This window comes from Phalangium opilio, unplaced genomic scaffold (genome assembly GCF_054372755.1).
Source record: "Phalangium opilio isolate 3A_F unplaced genomic scaffold, DU_Popi_V2 ptg000024l_1, whole genome shotgun sequence".
Taxonomy (NCBI): domain Eukaryota; kingdom Metazoa; phylum Arthropoda; class Arachnida; order Opiliones; family Phalangiidae; genus Phalangium; species Phalangium opilio.
This window is the reverse complement of record NW_028324155.1, coordinates 2,562,175-2,587,660: the sequence shown is the minus strand read 5'-3', so window position 1 is coordinate 2,587,660 and position 25,486 is coordinate 2,562,175. Positions and strand designations below refer to the sequence as shown.

Below are 25,486 nucleotides of genomic sequence, written 5' to 3'. Positions count from 1 at the left end.
CGTTGTCCGCACAGGCGGGGCAGAAGAAAGCGAAGTTATCACAAGTTTGCGCTATCCTTGAAGTTAGTTCATCAACCCCTAACCGCTGCAATTACTCCTTGCCGCGACATTACTCTTTCAGTAGTTCTGCGTAAGATTTCAAATTCGCGGCCATTTTGCTTATGGCGGCGCATTTCGTTAAGTATAGACAGATGTGAGATGAGACCAGACAAGCTGTATGCGTTTTGTTTTGGTTGAGAGAAAAGTAAAACCAAAACATTCTGACGGGGTAACGTCTGCAAATTTGAGAAGTAGCTTTACATGTGCAGGTACATGAGCCTTTGCTAATATAAATGATTTCTATAACTCGAACGGTGTCTCATAGTACAAGTAGAAGACCCACAATATTAACCTTAAGGCACGTTTCCATGTCTCAACTTCAATCGAGCAAGATTCAACTTTCAAGGAGATAAAAACTTCCTTGGAAATACTTCTTTATAAACCCTAGCTCGCTCGGCTAGCTGGCATCGAGAGATGTCTGCACTGAATATGCTCTAAAGGATTTTACGCAAAACTAGCCTGGGATCGTTAAATTTCAATAAGGCACCGCCTCTAAGGCAAGTGTTCCGCTATCGCCTTACTCTAAGCTTTCACGGAAAAAATAGGCCTAAACTGCATGGATTTAACCGAGAGTTCGCGTAGCGGGATTGGAAGCAAAGTCAGTTTTCGGTAGCGATTTCCTCGGTTACCGTTACACCGGAACGATCATCGACCGTCTTCCTCCCCCTCGAAGGTTGAAGGCTTCCCCTCATTACGCCAGCGCCGTGCAGAAAAGAGAGAAAATGCCTGGGAAAACTGAATCCCGGGGTTTGCTCGGCGTCCCCGGCTAGACGTAGCAGCGGCTTGCTCCGCTCTGCTAGCTTCTCTCGCTCGAAAAGGATAGAATCCTCCAAATGAGCGTTCCACACCGACTCTGGAAGATGGTGGTCCGCTCCTCCGAAGTGTTGCCGACCCTGCGAACCTTTGCCCACCATGTTTGTTAAGTCGGAAACGCGCCGTTAACGTCACCGACTTTGTAATCAAACTCGACGCGTTTAACCTTCAAAAATTTAAAAAAATAATAACAAACATATAACACGTGTACACAAAATGCTCGTGCTTATACGCGTTTAAATAAATCAAGTTTAAGGCTTAGCGCGGATATATGTTTACTTCGGGTTTCTCGGTCCCCTCAATTGACCAGTCGCGTTATGGTTTTTTCCCCAATGATGACGGTGGTAAAGTCCTTATAACTGACGGTCGGTGACTCACGAACTGTTATTAATAATAAAAAAGGTCCCGTTTTTATTTTAATTTCATTCGGCGGACGACGTACGAGGACGACGACGTTCAGACCACCTCCCAACCCTCTTTTTTTATTATATCTACAAAATCTACCCCATCCGACTGACGCTTAGCGGAGCGGGCCTTAATTTTAATAAAAATCGGCGGCAGGGTACCGTTATACCAAAACGAGAGTGGAGAGTGGAAATGGTATAGCGAGCAGCTGGTCATCGCTTGGTTGCCTTCTTTTTTCTCTCGTTTGTTCCCAGGCTGGCCTCTCTAAAGGCGCCATGTCACAATTCGAGGACTTATTATTAATCTGGCCAATTATTCGCCAGTCGGATCATCGAATTATTAAACGTCTCGAAGGCTTGTCTATCGGTCATCAAGTTGAAACCGGACTCGGACGTTCCTCATTCGTACATTATCGGACCTGTTCGGCGTAGTCGGCCATAATCGCCGGTGCGGTTCTCTCTCCAATCATGAGCAGTAACGACAAAATCAAGAGGTGCCGTAATTATTTTTTTTTTATTAACTCGTTTGTTACGTAATTACGAGGTAAGTGTGGTAGCCTGCTATATTTCTCTCCATTACGAACACAATATTCCCTTGGCATTAGCCTGGCCAAGGGTTAAATGATACGATGGTGTCTCGAAGTAGTATGAACTATGAAGGTGTATCGTTGGAAATAATGTTAATTCAATCACAAAAATGTTTTAAGAGAAATCATTTTGTTGTTTGTAACTTTAACAGTTGACCACCGAGGGTTAAGTACTCGAGTGTGTAAGTCTAGGTTCATGTAAACAAGTGACACCTTTGTTACGATTGACACAAGTTATCATGGGTCTTATAGTTGTTGTATACTGTATTCTGTAGTGTAGTTTACAATTTTTACGTCACTCCATAGTTTCCTTAACAAATGTCACGTGATCTATTGAATGATAGAGACTTATGTTTCGATTTACATACGGCACAAGACTAGTCTACCAATGATATATAGTTTTAATATTATATTCACCAGCTAAACAAGCAATGTTATTATACTATAAATAAGGGATATAGTTTTTGGCATCAGAGGCACTGAAATCTTGACATCTCTAACTCCTCCATTGTTATAAAGTTTACATTCTTGACTTTTAATCAATGTCAAGATATCCATTTCTTATTTTTGAGCAAGGTTAATTTTGTAATATATATTCTGGTGAATGTACTTTTTTTGCCCTCTTCTTTTTGAAAGTTCTATTTGAAATACTTTTCTAAATCTGGTAAAAAATTCTGAGAAGTCGTTCCGAAAATACATTTTGAAATTTGATAAGGGATTAAAATTGGTTCCTCCAGATTTCAGGGCAAATAAATGGTAAAAATGAGGGTGGATTATAAGTAGGAGCAAGCGTAATACGGTATTCTCTATAGTAAGCTTTTAAAGGTCACGGGGTCAAACCGTGGCCTTCTCCACGACTCCTTTGAACTGTTTATCTCTCTCTCATCTTACCTGCGCGAAAATTAATTCCCCTCCCCCTTTCCTCGTCCATGAGAATTAAAGTAGAGGTATACGCAAACGTCGGGGATTGGTTGAAACAGGTAGATTTTATATACCTATCCATCTATTTTTTTATTTACGAAATATATAACGCACCAATCAAATTATTTTTCTCGTCGCGAGATTAGGAGACTCGTCTTTAGGTAAGAGAAATCGATTGATTTCGGGATTAATCTGGTTCATAATCAAAACAATTTTAGAAAAGTATTGGTTACGGAATATACAGGGTGTTTCTGATAATTCCGCCTTAAATTAAGGGGATGTTCTTTAGGTGACCCCGAAATTACTTTTTCGACTCAAAATCGTGCACTCAAAGAACATCCCCCCTTAATTTATCTGACTTGACTTATCAGAAACGCCCTGTATAATTAGGATGAAATAAATTAAATTCAAATAGCTATCCCAATTATTTGCTTTTCATTCGAATTATGTCTCGGGGGATCTTGTTTTCTTATATAAGGAATAATTAGTCTTAATTGGAAACTTGATTGAATTGAAAATTCTAGTGGTTCTTTAGAAAGAAAAGAAAGAGGTATATTGGCACAAATATTTATTACTATCCCAAGATTTGTTGATATTGTTATTTAAATTTGTGTCCAGTATAAAGTATAAATTTTTTAGTAAATTTGAGCTGTATGGTTCAACTCAAATTCCAATTTGGAGCAAACTGAGTCGCTCTAGACGTACAGCTCTTCTATTTTGCTATAATAGAAAGTGTCCCTCCCCTTATGGAAATTCGCCAAAGTTCACTGGCTGACAAGTGGTGACTCAAGTTATAGTACGGCCCAATAAAAAGACGAGAAATGTCAACTATGTTGACCAACTCTCTTCACTGCAGTGAAACCAATTGGAAAATTGCAATATATAGGGAATGAACCTAAACATATTGAATGAGTTCGATGATTTCCAAGCCCATTTAGCGTTGGAGCAATTTTAGATTTAGGATAGTATCCCAGTAGGGAATTGAATAAATAAAAACTAAAAAAGAACAATTTTCCGAAAGAAGAAGAAGAAAAAAAAATGATCCACCCTCGGAAAAAGCGGAATACAATGTTTCAGGGAGCTGGAAGTCGTTCGGGGTAAGCTTAGGTTTCCACAAATATATCCTAAAAGTAGACCCGTTATCGATCCTCCTCCAGCCAAGCTAAAGTCTACCCGGGCTAGGAATAGAAGGTGGGTGGAAGGGATCTGAATGCTGCCCAGCCTGACACCCCCTAACCTCTCTTTCCCTAAACTTCTCTTTGGGATGGAGCGAGTCGTGATGCTGCTATTTTTAGAAAATCTCCGGGACGCGTGTGTCATACGTCGCGGCCCTTCTCTTTTTCGCGGTTGCCGGTTTCGACTATTGGGGTCGGATACTTGTAACCGAGGGGGGTAGACGCTCTGGATCTCTGTGTGTACAACTGAGTTCAAAAGAGTTCAGCTTTGACAGTGCATTGAGTCCAAAGCCTTCGGAACTCACAGTTCAGCTTTGACACTACATTGAGTTCAAGACATATTGTACACCTGAGTTGTCAAGTATCTACCCCCTCGCTTGTAACCTTTCCTTAATTTGAATCTGAACACTTGACAAATATTAAGTATTTCTTAAAAACTGTTCGAAACGTCATTGCTATAGTTTTGTATGCGTGGAAAAAATGACAAGTGTCCTTCGCCTTGGTTCGTACTGTACAAGCGGAGGCCATCCATTGGCTAACTAATCTAGGGACTGCTTTATTGACAATGGAACTACATATCGCATTGTTGTTGTATTGCGCCATCGGTATATACGCACTTGAAACTCCCCTTTCCCCCTTTTTTTCGCGTTTTTATACCGCTTCTCGGTTTCCCCCCTCAACGGGGCTATTTCGGGACATGCTCTCTCTCCTTTCTTTATTTGATGAAGGACACTAAAGGACGATAACCGTTGGCTATCGTCTTCCGTTTTGCAGGCAGCTCGAGCCAGTTCCCCTATTACCAACGCCCACTTCCGGATGAAGTTGATTTCTGGAAATTCCCCCCGTCCCCCCCCCAAACGCGGTTAATTGCTACCTTTGTTAAGAAAGATTAGGAAACTTAAGATCTTTTTTGTTTGTTCAAGAAAAGAATCAAGAACACGTTCGTGTACACGCGCTTACGTTTTGGTCACGTGAGACTTTGACTTTTTGACCATCATTCGCCCACACTCTGGTTTCCTTTATACAATGATAAGCTCGGTTGGATTTAGGCCTAGTATATATTTATTTCCGTTTGTTAATATACGACCATGGATCAAACTGAAAATTACCTAAAATTTATTGAAATTACACAAAACGCGCGCGCGCACCTGGGCTTTCAATCATCTTATAAACGCTCTTTCTAATCCAAAGAATTATGGAATGCAGGCCTCTCTATAGTAAACTATCCCAAGATCAAGGTTTAAAATGATTTTAATCCGGCCTGCACATCCTTGGGTTGTTGGGTCATTGATACCGAAGACACCCAACCAATGAGATCACTAATCTCTTGTACATTAACGCTGACGGTCGACGCTTTATGTGGGGATATGTTTACTTTCGTTATCTCAAAAGACTTATTTCAGGGGCGCAGCTAGCTTTCATTCAACCCGCTGGCGCTACTTCTTCCCCATTCTATAAAACCATCGCCATCATTTTCCCGCCACTTCCGCGCGGTTCTCGTGTTTGTAGCGTTTCGTAAGATTGCGCGGTACATATCCACTTTATGTGGACGAAAGAACGCGCAAAGAGTGGTGCGGTGGAATAGAGGAAATTGTACCTAAAAATAACTCGCATTTAGTGTTTACGCTAAACCCGCGCTTCCATTGACTAGGAGCTTGAATAGTCCTCGTTATCTAATTTCATTCTTGAATGTATATTTTCACTCGATATATTCAGCACTTCAGAAATAAATGATAGAAATACGTCTTAGACGTAAGCATAGCCCACTCGATCACAAGTTCAACGACGACGATTGAGTGGGCCATGACTTAAGAAACGAATTATAAGGCTGAGTCAGTTCCAGATATTGAAAATTTTTGCATCTGCGTACAGCGAATGAAAAATGTTTACAATTCCTCTTTTTTTCAGGGCCCAAACAAAATATTTCTTAAATTCTATTAGTCGACTTCAACACACTGAAGGTCTAAGAAAATGCATTCCTTGACACAATCTCAGTGTCCAGAAAATGGCTAAATCTATCATTGAGTTACCCTAAGGTTATTATTGACATTTTCAAGAAATCGAAGGACAGTTTGACCCTCAACACTTGTTTACGATGTATTCACGTTGCAGGCATCGAGGCAGCGCAATCTCTATAGAGGCTCTAAGTTGTTTTGGGTATTTATTTTTTTTGGCTCGAAACGGTAATTGGATATTACACCGCCGCTGCGATGTTTATTTTAATTATATCTAGTCGAGGTCTGCCACGCAGCTATCCCCTTTAAAACCGTTTTCTCTCTCTTACACGCGAGTGTGTTTGTTTGAGTTCTCTTTTCTACTAAGCTAAGCCTAAATCCCCCGCGGAGTGCAGCCATTGGTTGCTTTCCAGATAGTTTTATTTTCAAGAAGAAAATCCTGGATGCGAATCTATAGCTACTAGATTCCCTCATGCATGCGCGTGTGCATGGACCCCTCTTTTCTGAAAACACCTTGTATTGTAATGAGCATCTGGGTTTGACAGAAAACCCTGGGCTCCCTATATACCAATTGTTCTAGATTGACATTAAAGCTTGACGCAATTAAAACGCGTTAATAATTTATATTTATGAATTAAATTGAGAATTTACGAGACAAGCAGCGTTGGTACGTACTGTCAATTAAGGAGAATTTGAAATGAATTGATATGGTTTTGGTTTAGAAAGATTTGATGATACAAAAGACTCTTTCCTTGTTTAAGGGGCTGCAATCAATGTTTGGAAAGCCCATGCCTCGGTAACTAAATGTTGTAAACCGCATGTCCTTTGACCCTTAAGATTTGACCTTTAATTTATATAGCAGACTTATCAGAATAAACCCCCTGTATGTCTATGTAATTAAACGTTTCGAACCCGGCCTTCCAAACCTATTTCCCCCCTTTACGACTTTAAATGTAACAATTTACCTCGTAATATCTGCCACGCGACTGAATAAATTAATATTAAAGATAATGATTATAATCAAATTTGTAATTTTAAATCATTTAACGCTTTATGGTATAAGATAAGAAACCCTTAACGGCTGGCAAACCTAAGGTAGAAAGAAAGAAATTAAGAAAAGGGGTTTGATTGCGGAATCCAGCTGCTGTTAAAAAAAAATTAGCCATTGATTTATGATACAACGGAGTCTGGTACCGTCCGTAATTAGTTAAATTTTTCAAACGACATAATGAGGGATATAGGGGGACATATTATAGGGATATCAGTGGTGGTGAGGTCAACGCACGGGCCGGGGGCCTCCAACGGCAATCCAAATCGAATAAGATTGCCTGATATTAAGTATACGGTCTTTTTTATATATATTCCTTCTTGTTAATTATACTAAAAATTGCATCTGCCCGTTGGATTTCGCTAGCGCACCTGCAACTGCCAGCACACACCGCGCGCGCGGTTCGAAAGAAGGGGAGAAATTAGTTTTCCGCTTCTCTTCAGCCTCTTTTCTCTCCATGGTGGTGATTCTGTAACTCGAAAGCGCGTGCCAAAAAGCCCGGGAAAAACCAAGGACGAAGGCGCGTGCGCGCTGTCTGTTTCGAGCCCGGGAATTTCGGCGCGTGCCGCCGAATATTGGCTCGTGGCGTTTTCTTTCTTTTTTCCAGCTTTCTTTCTTCTCATTTAGAACTAAAATTTTGAGCAGATGAAAATTTAACTCCATCTTAAGTACATCATCACCAGCCCTGGAGGGTCGCGGTTTTTTTTTTATATACAGAGCGATAACTTTACGGTTATAGACTATTTTTATTGGTATTTGGCGCAGATTTTTGTTTAGAGGCATGCATGACATACGTTGCTTAGTAATTATTATCAAAGTATTATCTTGCCTCGGATGAGCGCGACTGATAATTGAATACAATTTATCGGTAATTTTTTTTTTATATTTCGAGATCCGGGTGTGTGTGTGTGAGGAGACTTCGATTTATTTCCATCCCCCATGCGTGTCCCTTATCGTGTCGTGGTTTTAACATACGCGTCGATTGAATCATTTCTATTTCTATAAGCTTCCCTATAAATTATAGAAAGTTTCAAACGTTCAATAGACAATTTCGGAAATTATGTAGAGAGAAACCAATACACAACTTGGGGTGAGGGCGCCATTGGGGTATTCTCCATCGCGCCAAGAAGCAACGCCAGTCGAAGCCCGAGTTCACTACACGTGGGAGGCTTGACAACTGCCACTGCCTCTAGTGGTGGTTTTTGACCAGAGGGAGAATACCCCAATGGCGGCCTCGCTCCTCTGTGTTGGTTTCCCTGTATGCAAATATCGAAATTGTCTATATATGCATAAAACTGCAAAAAAAACAACCATAATCCGATAATCCAGCCAGCAGCTAGTTTGAAGAGGGAATGAATCTTGAAAGTTGAAACTAATAGCATACCCAGGCCTAAGTATAGATTTAGGAACTACTCTATAGCTGCTATGATGCTGGAAAAACCGAGTTTCTCCAATTAAATTTTTGAAATATGAAGGTTATCAATATGCATGGAGAGGTCCTATATGGTAAAATTTGAATTGCTGTCTAAATAGAGCATTTTCAAGAAAGCGACAACCTAATTCTCTTTCAAAGAAATAATTTTGAACTGCAGGCCGCAAACATACTATAAGTCTTGCACGTGCCTCCTTAGACCTTCTATGGCAACTGTCGATTGCAAAGAAGGTATATACGCAATCTTAGGGAGCCCCAGGAACTGCGGGAAGCTCTTGTCCATCCCTGATTCCATTTTATAAAAGAAGGTGATCTCCTTTCATCTCTCTCTCTCTCCCTTTCGATATCTTTTAATAATAATAAAAAAAATGTCACGGTAGCTTAAAAAGGTGATGACGAAAGATCCTTCCATCTCTATGTTGCTACGCAACGGACGTTAGCACGTGCGACGCCAAATCTCCATCTCTAGTCCTTCCAAAGTTTGAGGAGAATCTGATAACAATCGAACGGGTCGCGCGACACGAATTCAAACGTTTCTATGATGGTGAAAAAATTCTGAACCAATAATTCTTTTTTTCTTTCAATCTACACACTACAGTTTGAATAATTTTATTAGAACTAAACTGGTTTGTGGAAACATTTTATTTATAATGGGAAAATGTTCGTAATTTGTTGTAGAAACCGGTACAATTTTGCCGCCATAAGTTTCCATAACATTTAAAGAGGGAGAGAGAGAGAAAGGGGGGATGATGAAGGGGTAGTTAACACTCTTTAGTTACGTCTGTGTCCGACAGTGACCTACATAAAGTCAAAAGCATCTGGCTGGCTCTAGCTTGGCCGTAGCATCTATGGTAAACACTAGTTGAACCAGAAAATCCCCCAACGCTGAGTATACCTTCTAAACGAAGCCGCATAATGATCGATTTTTTCTTTCTTAAGCGTTAAATACAGGATATACCGAACAAATAAGCTCATTAGTCACAAAGAGGACCGAGTGTTTTAATTGGAAAAGTCCCACTGGATTTAGCCATTTATCGTGCGTGGGTATAAAGGTCTATTTTGCAACGTAAACAAGGACCGTGAGTAATTGAATCTACGCTTCATTTAGAGTTTTAACAGGATTGTAAATTAAAGCTAGGCAGGTTCAAAATGGCGTCTAATTAGCGTTCAGTTTTATGCAAATTATCCTCGCTTTTCTTTCAATTTGTATCTAATTTTATTAGCTTTATATAACTAAAGTAATTTACTAATGGGATAAACCGATAAACCTAGATATGGCTGCTGCGACTTCAACAACCTATTCCCGTTTCCCCGGGGTTTTAATGACGTCACTATACTTCTACAGCAATGCTGGAGAAGGAAAAGCGGTTAGGCTTATACGGTATACACCAACCAGTATAGCGGGCGAAAAATACGTATATACCTGGGCATCTATCTGAATCTGAGCGTGCCAGGTGTTCGAAGGAGAGACTCTTTTTAAGATCAACACAATCTGATTCTTTTCCCTTCTCTCTCTCTCTCTCTCTCGCGCGCGCTCTCTCTCCCTCTCTTTCTTTCTCTCTCCGTATACGTATAGTTTAGAAGAAAAGTTAGTCGGTTAGGCCTCAAACGACCGATTTCTCCTAAGAAGCCCATTCAAGGAAGAAAAGAAGGGGCGAGATTCCGCAGCGGCGTGTGTCCAAGGCGGTGCCTTAACCTTAACCCAAAGTCAACCTTAAAAGTCCCATAGCCTTTCTGCCATAAAAGGGCTTCCCCCAGTTTCTTAGTACCGACTTTAAATTCTGACTCTCTGCACGGACGGTTATCAAGTGAATATAGAATATACCAGACCGGCAAACAACAGCTGGCCACGCGTTTATGCCTAGTAACTCAGACTGTTTAAAATGTTTGATGCAATGTTGATGAGGTTACCGAAGTATGCGTTGATATTACAGGGTATACGCTGTTATCCTGTCCTGTTTTGGTTCTATTTCAAATGATTATTCTTTTTTTTTTGATACCTTCTTATCTCGGATGCAACGTAGATTTCATCCCGTTTTCTTTAAATTTAAGATAGCAAACGATCGCAGGTGTTGAGTCGTGCATCTTTTTTTTTTAAGTGTCTGTACGCATGGTTAATGTTTCCACGTGGTAATATTATATGCTATAGTCTAATTGGCGACGGCATTATTCCAGACCAGAATGACGTGCGATCTTAAGCTCTTTTTTAAATTCATCGAAAAATAAAGAAGTTGTTTTGCATTTTCGAAGTATTGCCAATAAGACAGTTTAGACTTTCATAAATTTTTGGAATTGTGTGAAATGTTGACACTGAATCGTGCGTAGCATAAAATTAACGAAGCTTTAAACACGGCTTACAATTTTACATATATTTAGGAAGAAACTTATTTAAGTTTCAAGAAAAGCTATTACAAAACTGCACCCTGAAGATACTGACATTTTCATCAGATTTAAAGACACATTTTAGAACTGAAACTTATACTTGCAATAAAACTATTCCATTACATTTATTGGCATTAAACTTCTGCCATAATTATATTAAACTTAAAAACGTTAATAAATGGAGAAACCTGCAAAGTAAAATTTAGCAGATATCTCTTGTCTATCTGGTTCGTTCCACCTCCCCTATAACCACCTCAGGATATACATAACAAGGACCCCTTCTTGGTATATATTATCCTATAGCGGCCCATGGTAGCTAGTTCGGAGAGTGTGCCTAGGATAAAAAGTGGTTTGTTGCGGGCGCAGCTGGCTCTCTGGCTGAACCAGTGGCAGATGCTCTATGGCAGTATATTTTTCGACATCACCCTCGTATAGTTGCAGAGTGTATTCCATTTCTCCGAAGATACCCTATAGCATAGCGTGTTCTAGGTCGGGACGCACGAGGAGAGAGGGTACGATTCAAAATAGATGATGGAGAAAGAGAGCATCTATAGAGAGAGAGGGAGTTTGGTTTCACGCGTGCCCCGGGTCTTGCCTCTTCCTCCTCCTCCATCCAATTTTTCTAGAGAACGCGAGTGAGGAGTGCTCCGAACCACCACCTACCACCACCACCAGACTGAGTGGCACGCGCCCCGCTCGTGCGGCCCTGTACCCATTGTCCGACCCTACATTTCTTTCTCAATGGATTTTTACTTCTGGTCTAGCTAGATCGGGTGGGTGCTCCGTTTGACCAGGAAAAAAGAGCTCTTTGACCCCTGTCTACCCGCGATATATTTTTCTCTTGAATTTTAAGTTTCTATACCAAGCGTTTTAAAATGTAAATATTTTTCCTGAATTTTGTTCGAGACGAAGTTTCATCATTTTTCTGGTTATGCAGATAGAGTACGTACAAAACAGGGAAATAAATTGTTGACTAACATTTCTTGAGAAACTCGGGGATATTTATAATTATTTATTTGGTTAGTAAAGTTCAGGGAAAGTTTTGAGGGTTCAGTAAGTTAGCCCTGAAAGGGTTATTGCAAAAAACTCACTCCCGCAATTACTTGGTGTACTTGCACCTGGAAATATCAGGGAAATTAATAGAAAAAACCTGGAAATGTCAGGGAAATGGGGAAAAGAATTTTCTAGATTTTATTATAAAAATTTATTTATATTTATTTTATCTTAAAGGTTACCTCATGCCATCCTTGTTTTAAAAACCTTATCTTCGCGGATTTCAGCTGAAAATTTGCGTAACTCGTATTTAATTACATTATCTTATAACTCAAGGTGATTAATATTGTCAGTCACAAAGTATCTTTATCTTAAACAAAACTTTAAAACACGTATATATAAAGGCCAAAAAATTCCCTGTTAGATATAATTTGATTTGATCAATTTGGAAAAACCAATCATTATCGGAATGGCTATGTATTGTGTCTGTCTGTATTTTTTGGCGCCAGTTTTTTTCTATTTTATTTTGCCATAATCATTACTTATCAATTTAGGATGAAAATGATGAGTTATCGATGATATTTAAAAATATACGACAGCCTAAAAGATGATAAAATTTCTCCGCGTGTTCGAGCTGCGTTTATGCATGACTACCATAGCATTTTACCTGTTTTCCTGCAGGGGGAGGGAATTTTTTTAACCCCCATTTTAATCTTAACTTTTTAAATGGAACATTTTTGAAGAGAGGCGATCTCGCGCGTGTTTTTTTTCCTTTGAAGGGAGCACGCGCCAAATCTCCCGGGCTTCAGGGTCTGGCTCGCGCCTTAACAACTTTTCCGAAAGGCATCATGCACCAAACATCTGTCCTTCCTTAATCTGAAAACGTTTCTCGCCGAGAATCTTGGATGTCTTGTCGCTGCGAAATTTAAGGTTGAATTTTTTGAAAATGACCCCAAATTTTTGGTAAAAACCTGTGAAATTATCGGAAGATCATGCATATCTCCTTGTTACATGTTTTAAATTCATTTAAAACAAGACAAATATAATAATAATAATACATTTGAGTGGCTTTTAAGCACCAAAAATAAGAAAAATATACTTTTTTATAGTTTTTGAGTACCTTGGAAGCCACCAAAATTAACTTACAAACCGCTTAAAGGGTATAGATTGTTATAAGTGATTTTTTTAGGAGAACATACCAATTTTGTGTAAATATTTAGGCCACCAGTCCAAATATTATTTGTTTATGTATTATTTTTTCTTAAAATATTCCAATTTATTGTAAAATGATATTCGATATTCGTTCCACAAAATATATCATTAGTGCGTATGTTTTTCTTCTGCCGTTTTGCATGGAGTAACTTTACAGGAGCGATAATTAAGATGCCTTAAAAAAAATTAAAATAAAGCTTAGTTTCCTTTATATATTACTCCATGGCGGGGAAGAAAAACTAGCATCCAACGCAATTATTTTTTTTGCGACAAGAAACAGTTAATTAAGTGAAAGCTAGGAATGAAATATTTAGACATTTCAAAATTGCTATTGACTGAACTCAAAACTCCATTCATCATTTCTCCTCGAATATATAACGTCTTTTCTTTCCCCTTTTTTTCTTCAATTCAAAGTTTGACCCAAATTAAAGTATGGCTTTATCGCTTAATATAATCACTATGGAATATGCCGAGGTCTGTTATGTTCAAAGCAGCCGAAACTTAAAATATACATCCAGCCTGCCTGCCAGGTTCCGCGAAATCAGTACCATGGCAACGTACGCTATTCGGCCCATAGACTAATACACAGCCAAAGGTAAACGTCTGCCATTTAAACCTATATAATACCAAATCAATTTTATCCGGGAATTCCGAGTTCTCACGGACGGCGCTAAAGAGTGTTTACGATTACGAATATGCATACATGCCGCTGCTAAGTATTTTTAAATAGGTTGTTTTTGTTTAGGGGGGGGGGGGTTAATTATTACCTTAATGGTTCATAGATTCGTTAATTGGATTCCGGTATCTCTAAATTTTATGTAGCAGCTGCGGGGAAATTATTGAAATAAATAATTAAAAGAATTGTATGGAATTTACAAAAAAGGGATCGGATAGTGATTTACCGCTTTAACTTTGAAAATTACTGTTGTACAGAGAGTTGAAAAGTGATTAGGACGTCTTTCTGGGCAGTGTGTGACATAGTACTATCTTCCGCATTGTTAAATAGTTCGCAAATAACCCCAAATTACTCAGTACCATAAATGCGGCTCAGTTGAATTCACCTTAAATCGCGCCAAAGTTGACCACCCCATTACGGGTGCGTTCCGGTATTATACAGAAAATTCCGCGATTAGTTAGCAATAATTAGTCTAGAGACCGACCCGGGAATCCTAGCTTTTACCCCCCCCCCACCTGATTAATTCCAAAATAATAATCATCCCAGGTATCTGGTTGCTCTCGGTTATCCCGGGATTGCAATAGTAGAAGCATCATTTCCTTCCCCCAATTTTATTCTACCCCCTCATCTTCAACCCGGCTGCCTGGATTCCCCGGGTGACCCCAGGGCCTGCATCGCCTGGCAAATTTATACAGAATTTTCAGAGAACCCAAAAATTTCTCTTCTGTATTAGATTTTCTACTACCCGGGACAGGCCACTGAGATGCCAGGTTTTCGATCGTACCTTTCTTTGTATAGTACGGTTTTGGGCGTATAACTAGTCAGTCGTCTGCTGGTTCTACCTTTATTGTTGCCGCGAGGTCTGGCTGTCGCGTGCCACTAGGAGAAAGGGGGGGGTTAGGGGGAAAGGCGCGAAAGAGAGTTCTACCAACGCCTGGCGCGCGCGGAGAACTTTTTAGCGCAAAAAGATGAGAAGAGAACTCCCGGGATGTTAGTCTAGTGTCGTCTGTCAGAGAGAAACATCTTACGATATGATCGCTCTCTGAATTGATACGTGCTGCTACCGTTTTGTTGAGTAATCGTAACTCGCGCATCGTCTCGCGAAGAAGTTTAGTTTCTTTATTTTATATTAATTGGACACACGTTTCAAGATGGTGTTAGTATTTAATAACAAGTGTAAAATTCGCACCATGGAAAATGTTAATATCAAGACACAAACTTCCGCGTGTAGAAGGTAAATTAAATTTTTGATTTATTGTAATTTCATTTTCCTTGGAGAAATTTTGTTGGAGTGATAACGAGACTTAATTTAATATTGCATTAAATCGTATCTATTTCTCCTTTAATAATATTGCTCCATGGTTGCAGATTGCAAGTAGCAAAAAAAAAAAAAACATGCAAATTTTTTGAACGCAATTTAATTTTTTCAAATTGCGTATCTAAGTGTTTAAGACGTACGTTAGTGACAGCTTTTAAACGTCATTGCCTCATAAAGGTTGACGTTCGTACAACTACATTTACGTCGAAATTGCGCTAATATGTTATTTTGTTTAATTTTTCCTTTTGAGTATTTAAGTTTTCATTTGACCATGTCGCGTAGGTTTAATAATATTTTTGCGTGAGCGAAAAATAGGCACAAGGTCGAATGAACAATTTTAAAACGATATTAAAATTTTAAACTCATTTTTTATATATATATTTATATAAAAAGAAGGGGGAGTTAAAATATTCTTATAATTCGCTTTTGAAATTTGAAATATCATTTTATAAAAGTTATCAATCGTGCTTAATTACAAACGTTAGCGACCCTTACGTTTTAACAATCAAAGGAGGTTTTTTTTGGGGTAAAGAAAGGTGGCTTTTAAGTATTAAAATATTGCAAAAAGAGTTGAATTTGTTTTGCGTATGAAATGACAAATATTACCACGTACAACCTTGGCGGTGCGAAAAAAAAAATAAAAACATTTTTTCTTTAATGTATTTATTTAATGTTTTTCTTTGGTTTGCACTCTACTAAAAACACGTCCCCGGGAGAATTTTATTTATTTATTTTTTCTTCCCCCAAATCCCTTGGAATGAAAATAGGGCAGGCTGCTACGTATTACCACTCGTACTCTCTTTTAGAGACAGACGTTTTTTTGGATACATTGAACGATTAAAGTTTTTCCCCGTTAGGTATATCGTTATATATTTTTTATTTCTTCTGGCGTTTAGGTTAACAAGGAGCCTATCCGCGCCCCGAAGATGCAACAGCTGTAGAAAAATGGTTTATTTCACCGCTCTGAGATGCAAGGATTGCGGGTGAGAATATTTTATTATTAATTAGGCCTATGTTGTTTGTTTAACTTCATAAACAGGAGCCGAGATTTCTTGTTAAATCCGATTCGATAAGAGATTTATTCGGAACTCTAGTTTTTTATTTCCTCATCATGCCCGAATTTATTTTTCGTGGATATTTTCGAGCCGTTATCGCTATACGCTCGAATAATTAGAGATAGAAGCTGCACGCGCGAGCATTTTGGCCATGTATTTTTGGGTTCCGCGTTTAAAGTTTTCCTGTAAAATCTTATGTCGAAACTTATTTTTACTGTATTTGGCGTTTTTATTCAAATTTTTGACGCTAATTGTTGGTTGGTACCATTTAGGAACGTCACCCACGAGTCTTGCGCCACAGATTGCGCCCATCAATGTCCTGCGATAGCCAGAAGACGAAGTTATCAACCCTCTTCCGTCACGGGTAAAATTGTTTTATCAAGTTTTTTATTTTTCATAATACGGTTTTAAGTCTTGCCTGCCCTGTCGGCTATATACTTTCTACCTGTATCGCGTTAATAATTTCGGTTCTATCCAATATACGTAGTTTGACGTAAGTTACGTTGACGGAAGCGCGTCATTGTGTCGCGCTTTAATAGCTCTCCTTTTGATATTCGCGTGTCAAATTGTTTTTTATTTTCTTGCGTCAAGTGTTTCGATAGCGTATCTGATTACAATTTATCCGTGTTTTTCTTTAGGGACAGACTCCGCGCAGTCAAGTCCCGGAACAGTCTCTCAACCGTCTTCGATTTCTTCACCGAACGGTTCCTTCCTACATCCGGTATACCAAAGACAAGCCACCCCTGCTAAATCACCCAGGCTTTTGGCTCAACTTCCCTTGCGTTCGCCATCCTCTAGCGTTTCCGAAATGAGCAACAAATCGAGCAAGTTTAGCCCGGTTTCCCCCGCCGCGACCACCCCTAGTCCCATTGCCAGCCCCGGTTCCAGCACCATTACCTTATCCGGACTTTTGAAAGTAGTGCATTGGCTTTCGCAGAGACGGCGCAGTCGCGATTTCAGTAAAGCCAACGCGGCTGACAAGCATGTCAAGAGTAAATTCGGTTTGACGCCGGACACTTTCGACGAAAAAATCGCCCACAAACGTCTGAAAAGCTTCTTGAAGACGGCCGCTCACAAACGCAACTCGATCGCGGAATGCGGTGGTGCCACTTCCTACTATCATCCTCCACCAAACGCGATGAATCCAATGGTCAACTACCCGAACGCTTGCCCTTGCGGACGCTTCCACGATCAACCCGTCGAAGGTGTACCTCCCGGCCACCATCCCACTCGGGGAGACTTCCGAAGACAAACATCTTTAAATAGTACCCGACAAGCGTTCTTTGTCTCACCCAACAGCAGCGTTTCTTCGAGCGGTTGTTTCTCGTCCGCCTCATCGGCCGCCCAAACTCCCTCCGACAACGAAACGGAGCGCGTCTCGAATATCGCTACCACAAGCGCCGAGCCTAAAATCGCGTCCACCTCAACGAACAATAACTATCGAGCGAGTCAAGCCGCTGTGTCCTTCATGTGGAACGAATTGTCCAACCCTTGTTCGTCATCCGGGGCCGTTCCTGGATCCAGGTTCTACAGTGACAGAACAGACTCTACCACCTCCAGATTGACGGTGTCGCCCATCTCGTCTATAGTCAGTTCCGAAGTGTTTCTCCGTTCTTCGCCTTCTCCAGTTCCAGGAACGGGAATCGCTATGGACCGTGAACTTCTTCGACCTGGACATCAAGTCGAGGGTGTCGATAGCGGTCCCAGAGGAGTCCTTAGTCAACACGGACGCTTCGGGAGACATTGCTTTAGTCACAAAGCTAGAACGTTTAGCGTGGAAACTGGTGTTACGAACGCCGAGAGATTATGTTCTACTTGGCCACCCGCAGGCAAAGGCAATCCTACCATCGGTAAGACAACCTATATGCTACCATTTTAGATTCAAAACGAGGACTGTCTTTATACAACTTCTTTTAACATTTAACAGACGAACTTCATACTCTAGACGAATGTGAATCCGGTATTGGAGACTGCGATGTTAGAGAGAGGAAAAAGTATGACATTGGTCACCCGAGTGTGTTTAGGCAAATCGGGAACTCACTAACATTATCTACTTCCTTGATTAGATCTCGGAGTGATAGCGTCAAAGAGACTTTAGGAGAATGGTGCATTCCGTACAGTGACTTGGAATTCAAAGAATGTCTGGTGCATGGCATCAACGGTGATATATTTAGGTAGGTTTAAAGTTATACTATACTACATACGCGCTGTTTCTAACTTATATATATTTATTCAGGGGTCAGTGGCACGGCGAAGTCCTTATTTACAAATTTGTTCAGAGCACGGACACGGAAGTGCAACAGTTTCTGGACGAAGTCGCCCAGTTATGTATGATCCGACACGAAAACATTTTGCTCTTTATGGGCGCTTGCATCGAGCCTCCTCACTTGGCCATCATTACTAGTATGAGGAAAGGACCATCCTTGTACGAGCAAATCCATTTGAAGCGTCACACCCTTCCCATGCATACGAAATTCAGTATCGTCAGACAAGTCGCCCAAGGAATGAGTTACTTACACGCCAAAGGAATTTTACATCGGAAACTTAGCTCCAGGAATATTATTCTCGAAAGTCGAGTCAAGATCTGCATCATGGACCAAGCGGTCGTCGATAGGACGCAAGATCGACCTGATTTTGGTTGCATACCTCGGGGATATCTCTGCTACCTCAGTCCCGAATTAATGCAGTCCGTTATGGTTGAACCGCCACGATTACGATGCGCAGCCACTCATACCCAGGAGTCCGATGTATATTCTTTCGGGTAAGAATAAACGAATAAATTCCGCAATACCCATAACTTATTGAAAAAAAATTATTATTGTAGTACCTTGTTGTACGAGATTTTAACCGAAAACTATCCATTTGCCTGCCTTCCTACTCACTCCATAATATGGCAAATCGGTATTGGTAAACACGCTACGGTTAACGATGTCAAGTGTACGAGTAGTATTAGGGTAATTATTGAAAGTTTTAATATTTAGTTATAAAATTCGAAAAACTTTCTCTAAAACATTAATTAATTATTTTAATAAAACGTTAGACTTTGCTATTGGAGTGTTGGGAAACAAATCCAACACATAGGCCGAGTTTCTCTTACATAAATCGACAACTACAAGAAAATGTAAGTATTTTTAGAGCTGTTGCTTCGAGGGGTCAGACGTTCGGCATTTTAGTGTACGGGATTTTGAGATTTCAAGATTTTGACAAAGATTTTGAGATTTTGCCCCAGATTTTGAGATTCTGACTCAGATTTTAGAAATCTGAAAATCTAGTCTAAGATTTTAAGATTTCGGGATTTTAAAGGAGATTTTCAGATTTTGAACGCGATTTTCAGATTTTGAAGAAGATTTCGGGATTTTGTTCAGGATTTTCAGATTTTGAAGGAGATTTCGGGCTTTGGAACAAGATTTTCAGATTTTGAAGGAGATTTTCAGATTTTGAAGGGGATTTTCAGATTTTGAAGGAGATTTCGGGCTTTGGAACAAGATTTTCAGATTTTGAAGGAGATTTCGGGCTTTGGAACAAGATTTTCAGATTTTGAAGGAGATTTCGGGCTTTGGAACAAGATTTTCAGATTTTGAAGGAGATTTTCAGATTTCGAGGAGATTTTCGGATTTCGAGGAGATTTTCGGATTTCGAGGAGATTTTCGGATTTCGAGGAGATTTTCGGATTTCGAGGAGATTTTCGGATTTCGAGGAGATTTTCTGATTTTGATATTTTAGGATGAGATTTTACGTTAAGATTTCGGGATTTCTAGATTTTAATGTGAGATTTCGGGATTTTTAGATTTTGACGTGAGATTTTAAAATTTTCAGATTTTGACGTGAGATTTTTAGATTTTGACGTGAGATTTCGGGATTTCGAGATTTTCGAGAGAGATTTTAAACAGATTTCAAACGAAGTGTACGGGATTTCACAAACGTCCGACCCCTCGTGTTGCTTACTTAAATAACCGCGAAAGTATTTATTTTAACAAGAATATTTCTGTATTTTATTTTTAGGTTTCCTTACATCGCCGTCATAGTTCCTCAGAACCCGAACGCCTAAACAGAGCGGGATTGCAACCTAGTTTGGCTATTTGCGCCTAAATACATTCTGATCTCATTCTTAAGACTGAGGGAGTCTGTGAAGAGTTCGACGCCATTGCGGGGTGCAAAAAAAACACAAAGCTAAATAATGCAGCAATAACAAAGAAAGAATTTTGTAAAAGGTACAGTACTAACAGATGCGGATCGTTTTGTGAAGCCATAAAGTTGGTGAGAATTTTTTTTTTTTTGCGAGCGTCTTTTAAAACAAAGGACTAATATTGACTGGTCAACTGGTCATTTCTTGAGAATTAACTTAGGAATAAGCCAGTGTTTTTGTAAGCCACTTTTTCGGGCAAAAACTCCTCCTCTCGCGTATGGATGGTTGGTTGCGGTTAATTGAAATGTATAATAGAATGGAAAAGGGGATAACGTAACGTACGCAATTTGTGCCAACTGTAATTAACTTCTAAAAAAACAAAAACAAAAGCGCGAGAAGGTTAATTTAAATTTTTTATTTTTTAAATATTTCGTGTCAATATTATACTTAAAATATAATACGAAGAAAAAAGAAGAAAAGTCTTTAAAAATTTCACGTTGTGACTTCGTGGGGCATTATTCTCTATTGACCTTAGAAAAATAATACCCGTATCGTCATGAATTTATTCATTCATTAAAGGGATGTACAATCCGTTATGTATGGGCGTGTCTATAAGACTCAAGAACTATATTTTTTAGTAGTAGTGTTACTATTTCCTGGAGTAGTGATTAGGCTGTCGTCTGCTTGAACGTCTGTTTCTACGGTACTGATAATGCTACGAACTTCACGCATGCTCAGTAGAGCTATATTTGATGGAAGATAAGTTTGATATAGGCTCCGCCCATACATAACGGATTGTACATCTCTTTAATAAATTCATGGTATCGTTTAATATAACAAAAATTATCCTAAACAAGACATCGAAAACGTTCCAAATGTTTTATTAATTAAAAATAACTAATAAGACATAATTCGATTTGAAAAAAGGTGTTGATTGATTAAAAGGAAAAAAATAATTTCTCAGTTATTTCATTTTTCATTTTATTTTAAGTTTTTTTTTATTTGCAAGGATTTTATGAATTTTAATTTTTTTTCCAATTAAATTTTGAGTCGCGTTATTTGATTCATGCCAGTAAAGAAAAAAGAAACAATTGTTCTAGTCAAATTTTCATTAAGTTGGTTACATTCTGATTAATTACACAAAACAACACCTGAACCAGCGTCAGTATTTTTTTTTTTTTTCAAATTAATTTTTTCTTTTCGTGAGAAATTTGTTATTTAAAAAAACAATTTGAGGTTAACAAACTTTGAAACTTTAATTGAAATTTTAAATATATTTCATTGCATTGCATTGCATTGCGTTCTACCAGCTGATTTTTTTATTTTTCTTTTTTTAAGTGTTATTGTTTTGTCATATTCACAACCATAACAACAACAACAACAACAATCTAGTCAGAGAATAATTAATTAATAACATTGTAATTAATTATAGTAATCTTTCCAAAAAAAAAAAAAAGAAAAAAGGGGATTAGGAGAATTATGCCTCGTTGAAGGAATGTATCAGCTGTTTTAAGCTGCCCTTTATGCCTTACATTTCGGAAAAAAAATAAACAAACAACTTAATTAATTGTATGTCAGTGTGTGTGTATGTTTGTGAGGACTCTTTTTAGCTGCATGGACAAACATAAATAACAACAACTTCAACAACAAACTGTTTAATGAATTTCATATATTTTCCTGATTAATATTTCGCCCGCCCTTTTGAATCAGTAGCCCAATTAATTTTAATTTTAGGGGGAATTAAATGAAAAAAAAAAAACGTTATTAAATTTTAAAATTGTGATTGGAAAATTTAAAATTAAAAAAAAAAATTGTTTTTAAAAAAGTCTACAAATATTTATTCAAAATCTCGTAGTTTTTTTTTTTTAAGTTACTTGAAATATTTCAATATTTTTTAACAGTAAAAAATATCAATTAATTATCCTTAACCAAAAACGGATTTATGTACTAAGAACGTCGGACTCGGATCGTAGCTTTAGCCTCTAGTACCATCCTCGCATACTTTATTGAGAAACTTCGTCTGCTTATATTTTGACTCCACCCACAAATTCTGTATATAGCGACTTCTATTTTTTTTTTTTTTTAATACAGAATTTGTGGGTGGAGTCAAAATATAAGCAGACGAAGTTTCTCAATAAAGTATGCGAGGATGGGTAGTGAATTTGCTACGTTCAACGTTCTTCTTACATAAATCGATCCGTTTTTGCCTTAACTTAATTAATAACGAAGATAATTTCAACAAAATTGCTCTAATTACGAATAGTAATTAAAATTTAAAGCGCGTTGAATTAGAATTAGTAGTGCCTTATACACCATTTAAAAAACAAAAAAACTTGCTAAAATAATATTATTAAACTAAAGTATTCGCCAAGTTGTAATAATAAGACAATTAAGAAAAATTGTGATATAATTATTAAAATTAACTACATATCAATTAAAAAAAAAAAAAAAAACTACACAGCCCTCCTTAAGTTTTAATGAATAATATTTGCTGACTTTTTTAATTTTAATTAAAACGGGGCTTCCCTTTTAATGAAAAAACAAACAAAAACAAGTTGTCGAAGCAGTATAGAAGAGTCCTTTCATTTTCTAATAAAAAAACAACTTAATTAAGTAAGACCATCATGATGATAAAAAAAAAATAAAAAAAAAACAATTCATAATGTGAGTGTGTAATAATTGAAGCTATGTTGTAAACGTGTAAATAAACAAACATACACAATAGCTTTTCAAATTTTAGCAGACTTTTTATTTTTTATTGCATTGCATTGCACTTTTCAAATAAATATTATTTTACAACAAAGGTAAATAATATATATATATAGAATAATTATTATTATTTTAAAAAAGTGTTTTATAGTGATGTTTTTTTTTTGGTTAGATATAGTGGACAGTTAACAAGTGTTAATGCGGGTGTGGTGTGGCTAGATATAAAAAAAAAGAACCATTACCAAATTAACTATCCTTTTTACTTTGTTTATTCGCAGTTCCATTTGATTCTGCTGCAGGCTGCCTTTGAACATCTTCGTCAAAATTTCCCGATGTTGTTTCTACATGGATTAGTTTAGGTAAGAACCAATTTTTTTGGTTTTTATTTACCGAGGGGTCGGATGTTCGGCATTTTAGTGTACGGGATTTTGAGATTTCAAGATTTTGACAAAGATTTTGAGATTTTGCCCCAGATTTTGAGATTCTGACTCAGATTTTAGAAATCTGGAAATCTAGTCCATGATTTTAAGATTTCGGGATTTTAAAGGAGATTTTCAGATTTTGAACGCGATTTTCAGATTTCGAAGAAGATTTCGGGATTTTGTTCAGGATTTTCAGATTTTGAAGGAGATTTCGGGCTTTGGAACAAGATTTTCAGATTTTGAAGGAGATTTCGGGCTTTGGAACAAGATTTTCAGATTTTGAAGGAGATTTCGGGCTTTGGAACAAGATTTTCAGATTTTGAAGGAGATTTTCAGATTTTGAGGAGATTTTCGGATTTCGAGGAGATTTTCTGATTTTATATTTTAGGATGAGATTTCGGGATTTTACGTTAAGATTTCGGGATTTCTAGATTTTAATGTGAGATTTCGGGATTTTAGGTGAAGATTTCGGGATTTTCAGATTTTAAGGTAGGGATTTTGGGATTTCTAGATTTTGACGTGAGATTTTAAGATTTTTAGATTTTGACGTGAGATTTCGGGATTTCGAGATTTTCGAAAGAGATTTTAAACAGATTTCAAACGAAGTGTACGGAATATTTTGACAAACGTCCGACCCCTCGTTATTTACACTAATCTATTTTAAATATACCTCCAAAAAGGTCTACCGGTGGTTCCAATAAACTTCTCTTATTTTGAACAGTATAATACCTTAGAATATTTAATTATTTAATTTTAATTTCCTTTTTATTCCTTTCATTTATTTATTTATTTCAAGAGTTATTAAATTAATTAGTTAAACTAATTACCGGTTAATTTTGGCACAACCATAACCAATAGCTGACAATGTTAATATAACCAACAACTTTAAAATTGGATTCTATTAAGAATGGTAATTAAGGTTATATTAAATGGGGATTTCTAGACTAATTAAAAAGAAAGGATTATTAATTAAATTAGTTACTAACTCCGAGAAATGATTTTTCAATCATAACATGATCAGCAACGACTAAAAAGACACCAATAACAAAACCAAACCCGGCACCAACCCAAGGTATTTGAACATTGGCTATGAAATTATTTTAATTAATTAATTAAATTGTTAATTTAATTTCCCCCCTTCAAATTAAATTAACTTTTACATATTTCATTTTAAATTAATTTAGTTACTAATAAACCTTTTTTAGTTTCAAAATCTTCTTTTTTGGCTTTTTTAATTGCTTCTAAAATATTTTTATCTTCACTTTGTAGTTGATAAGCTTTCTGTGTTAATTAATTTTAATGTTAATTAATACTTAAATACTTAAAAAGCAATGTTCCCCCCCCCCCCAAATTAATGAGTCACCTTAAAAGATTCTATGGCTTCTTCATAGAAACCACATTCATATTCAACCTCTCCTTTACGATAATATGCCTATATAGACAATAATAATTATAATATAATATAATAATAATAAATAATTATTTCATTTCATTATTTTTGTAAATATATTATTTTTAAATATATTTCTAGGCCTATAATGATTGATAAAATGAATAATTTACCTTGGCCCAATTAGGATTTAATTTTATACATTGAGTTGCATCTTCTCTAGAATAGTAATGTTGTTGAATTTTATGGAAGGCTAGTGAACGATTGGAATATAGTTGATAGTTTTTGGGATCTAATTTTATGGCGTGTGTATAATAAAAGACGGCTTCCGCGTGTTTTCCGTCTTTCATACATTGATTTCCTTTCTCTTTTAATTCTCTTACCTGAAAAAGTCCGTGATAAGAGAGTAGAGGATATAATAAAAATGATTTAATATATCATTAATTATAATTACCTTACTCGACACCATTTTTATATATAAAGTGTTTTAAAAAATTAAAATATAAGACTAAGTAGAAAAATGTTTATATAAAAAATAAAGCTATAATAGTTAACCTTAATCTCATATGATTCAACTCGCGATTGCGATTTCGGTCAACGTAAATAAAATTTTTCATAAACGTTACGTACAAAATTGCAGTTTCCAGGGAGTAATTTTATCGGAGTGAAAATTGAGTTTCCTTAAAAGTACCTTTCATTATAGCTATCGCTCCTGTAATATTTCTCCATTGTGAACTTTGATCCCCGTACCGGAATATAGCTATCAGCC

At 37.4% G+C, this 25,486-nt stretch overlaps 2 protein-coding genes across 4 annotated transcripts; one reads left to right on the top strand and one right to left on the bottom strand.

The window, feature by feature from the left end:
• Nucleotides 1-680: 680 nt before the first annotated feature.
• On the top strand, nt 681-22,920 carry LOC149692127 (uncharacterized). Of its 3 annotated transcripts, XM_089867796.1 has the most exons (10): nt 14,611-14,931; nt 15,912-15,998; nt 16,343-16,434; nt 16,709-17,920; nt 17,998-18,064; nt 18,137-18,244; nt 18,307-18,831; nt 18,895-19,024; nt 19,111-19,191; nt 20,073-22,920. In XM_089867796.1, exons 1-10 carry the CDS (start codon nt 14,849-14,851, stop codon nt 20,157-20,159), a joined length of 2,472 nt encoding a protein of 823 aa, XP_089723922.1. In that variant the 5' UTR covers nt 14,611-14,848; the 3' UTR covers nt 20,160-22,920. The 3 variants fall into 3 exon arrangements, with proteins under 3 accessions (XP_089723921.1, XP_089723920.1, XP_089723922.1); XM_089867795.1 differs by lacking the exon at nt 14,611-14,931 and adding an exon at nt 681-1,810 and having other exon boundaries at nt 17,998-18,244; XM_089867794.1 differs by having other exon boundaries at nt 14,610-14,931; nt 17,998-18,244.
• On the bottom strand, nt 22,921-25,475 carry LOC149692126 (uncharacterized). Its single transcript, XM_089867807.1, has 8 exons — nt 25,172-25,475; nt 24,891-25,100; nt 24,691-24,759; nt 24,524-24,608; nt 24,314-24,414; nt 24,155-24,225; nt 23,998-24,056; nt 22,921-23,246 (listed from the first exon to the last, which is right to left on the bottom strand). The coding sequence occupies exons 1-8, from the start codon at nt 25,184-25,186 to the stop codon at nt 23,152-23,154; spliced, it is 705 nt and encodes a 234-aa protein (XP_089723933.1). The 5' UTR covers nt 25,187-25,475; the 3' UTR covers nt 22,921-23,151.
• Between the last annotated feature and the right edge of the window lie 11 nt (nt 25,476-25,486).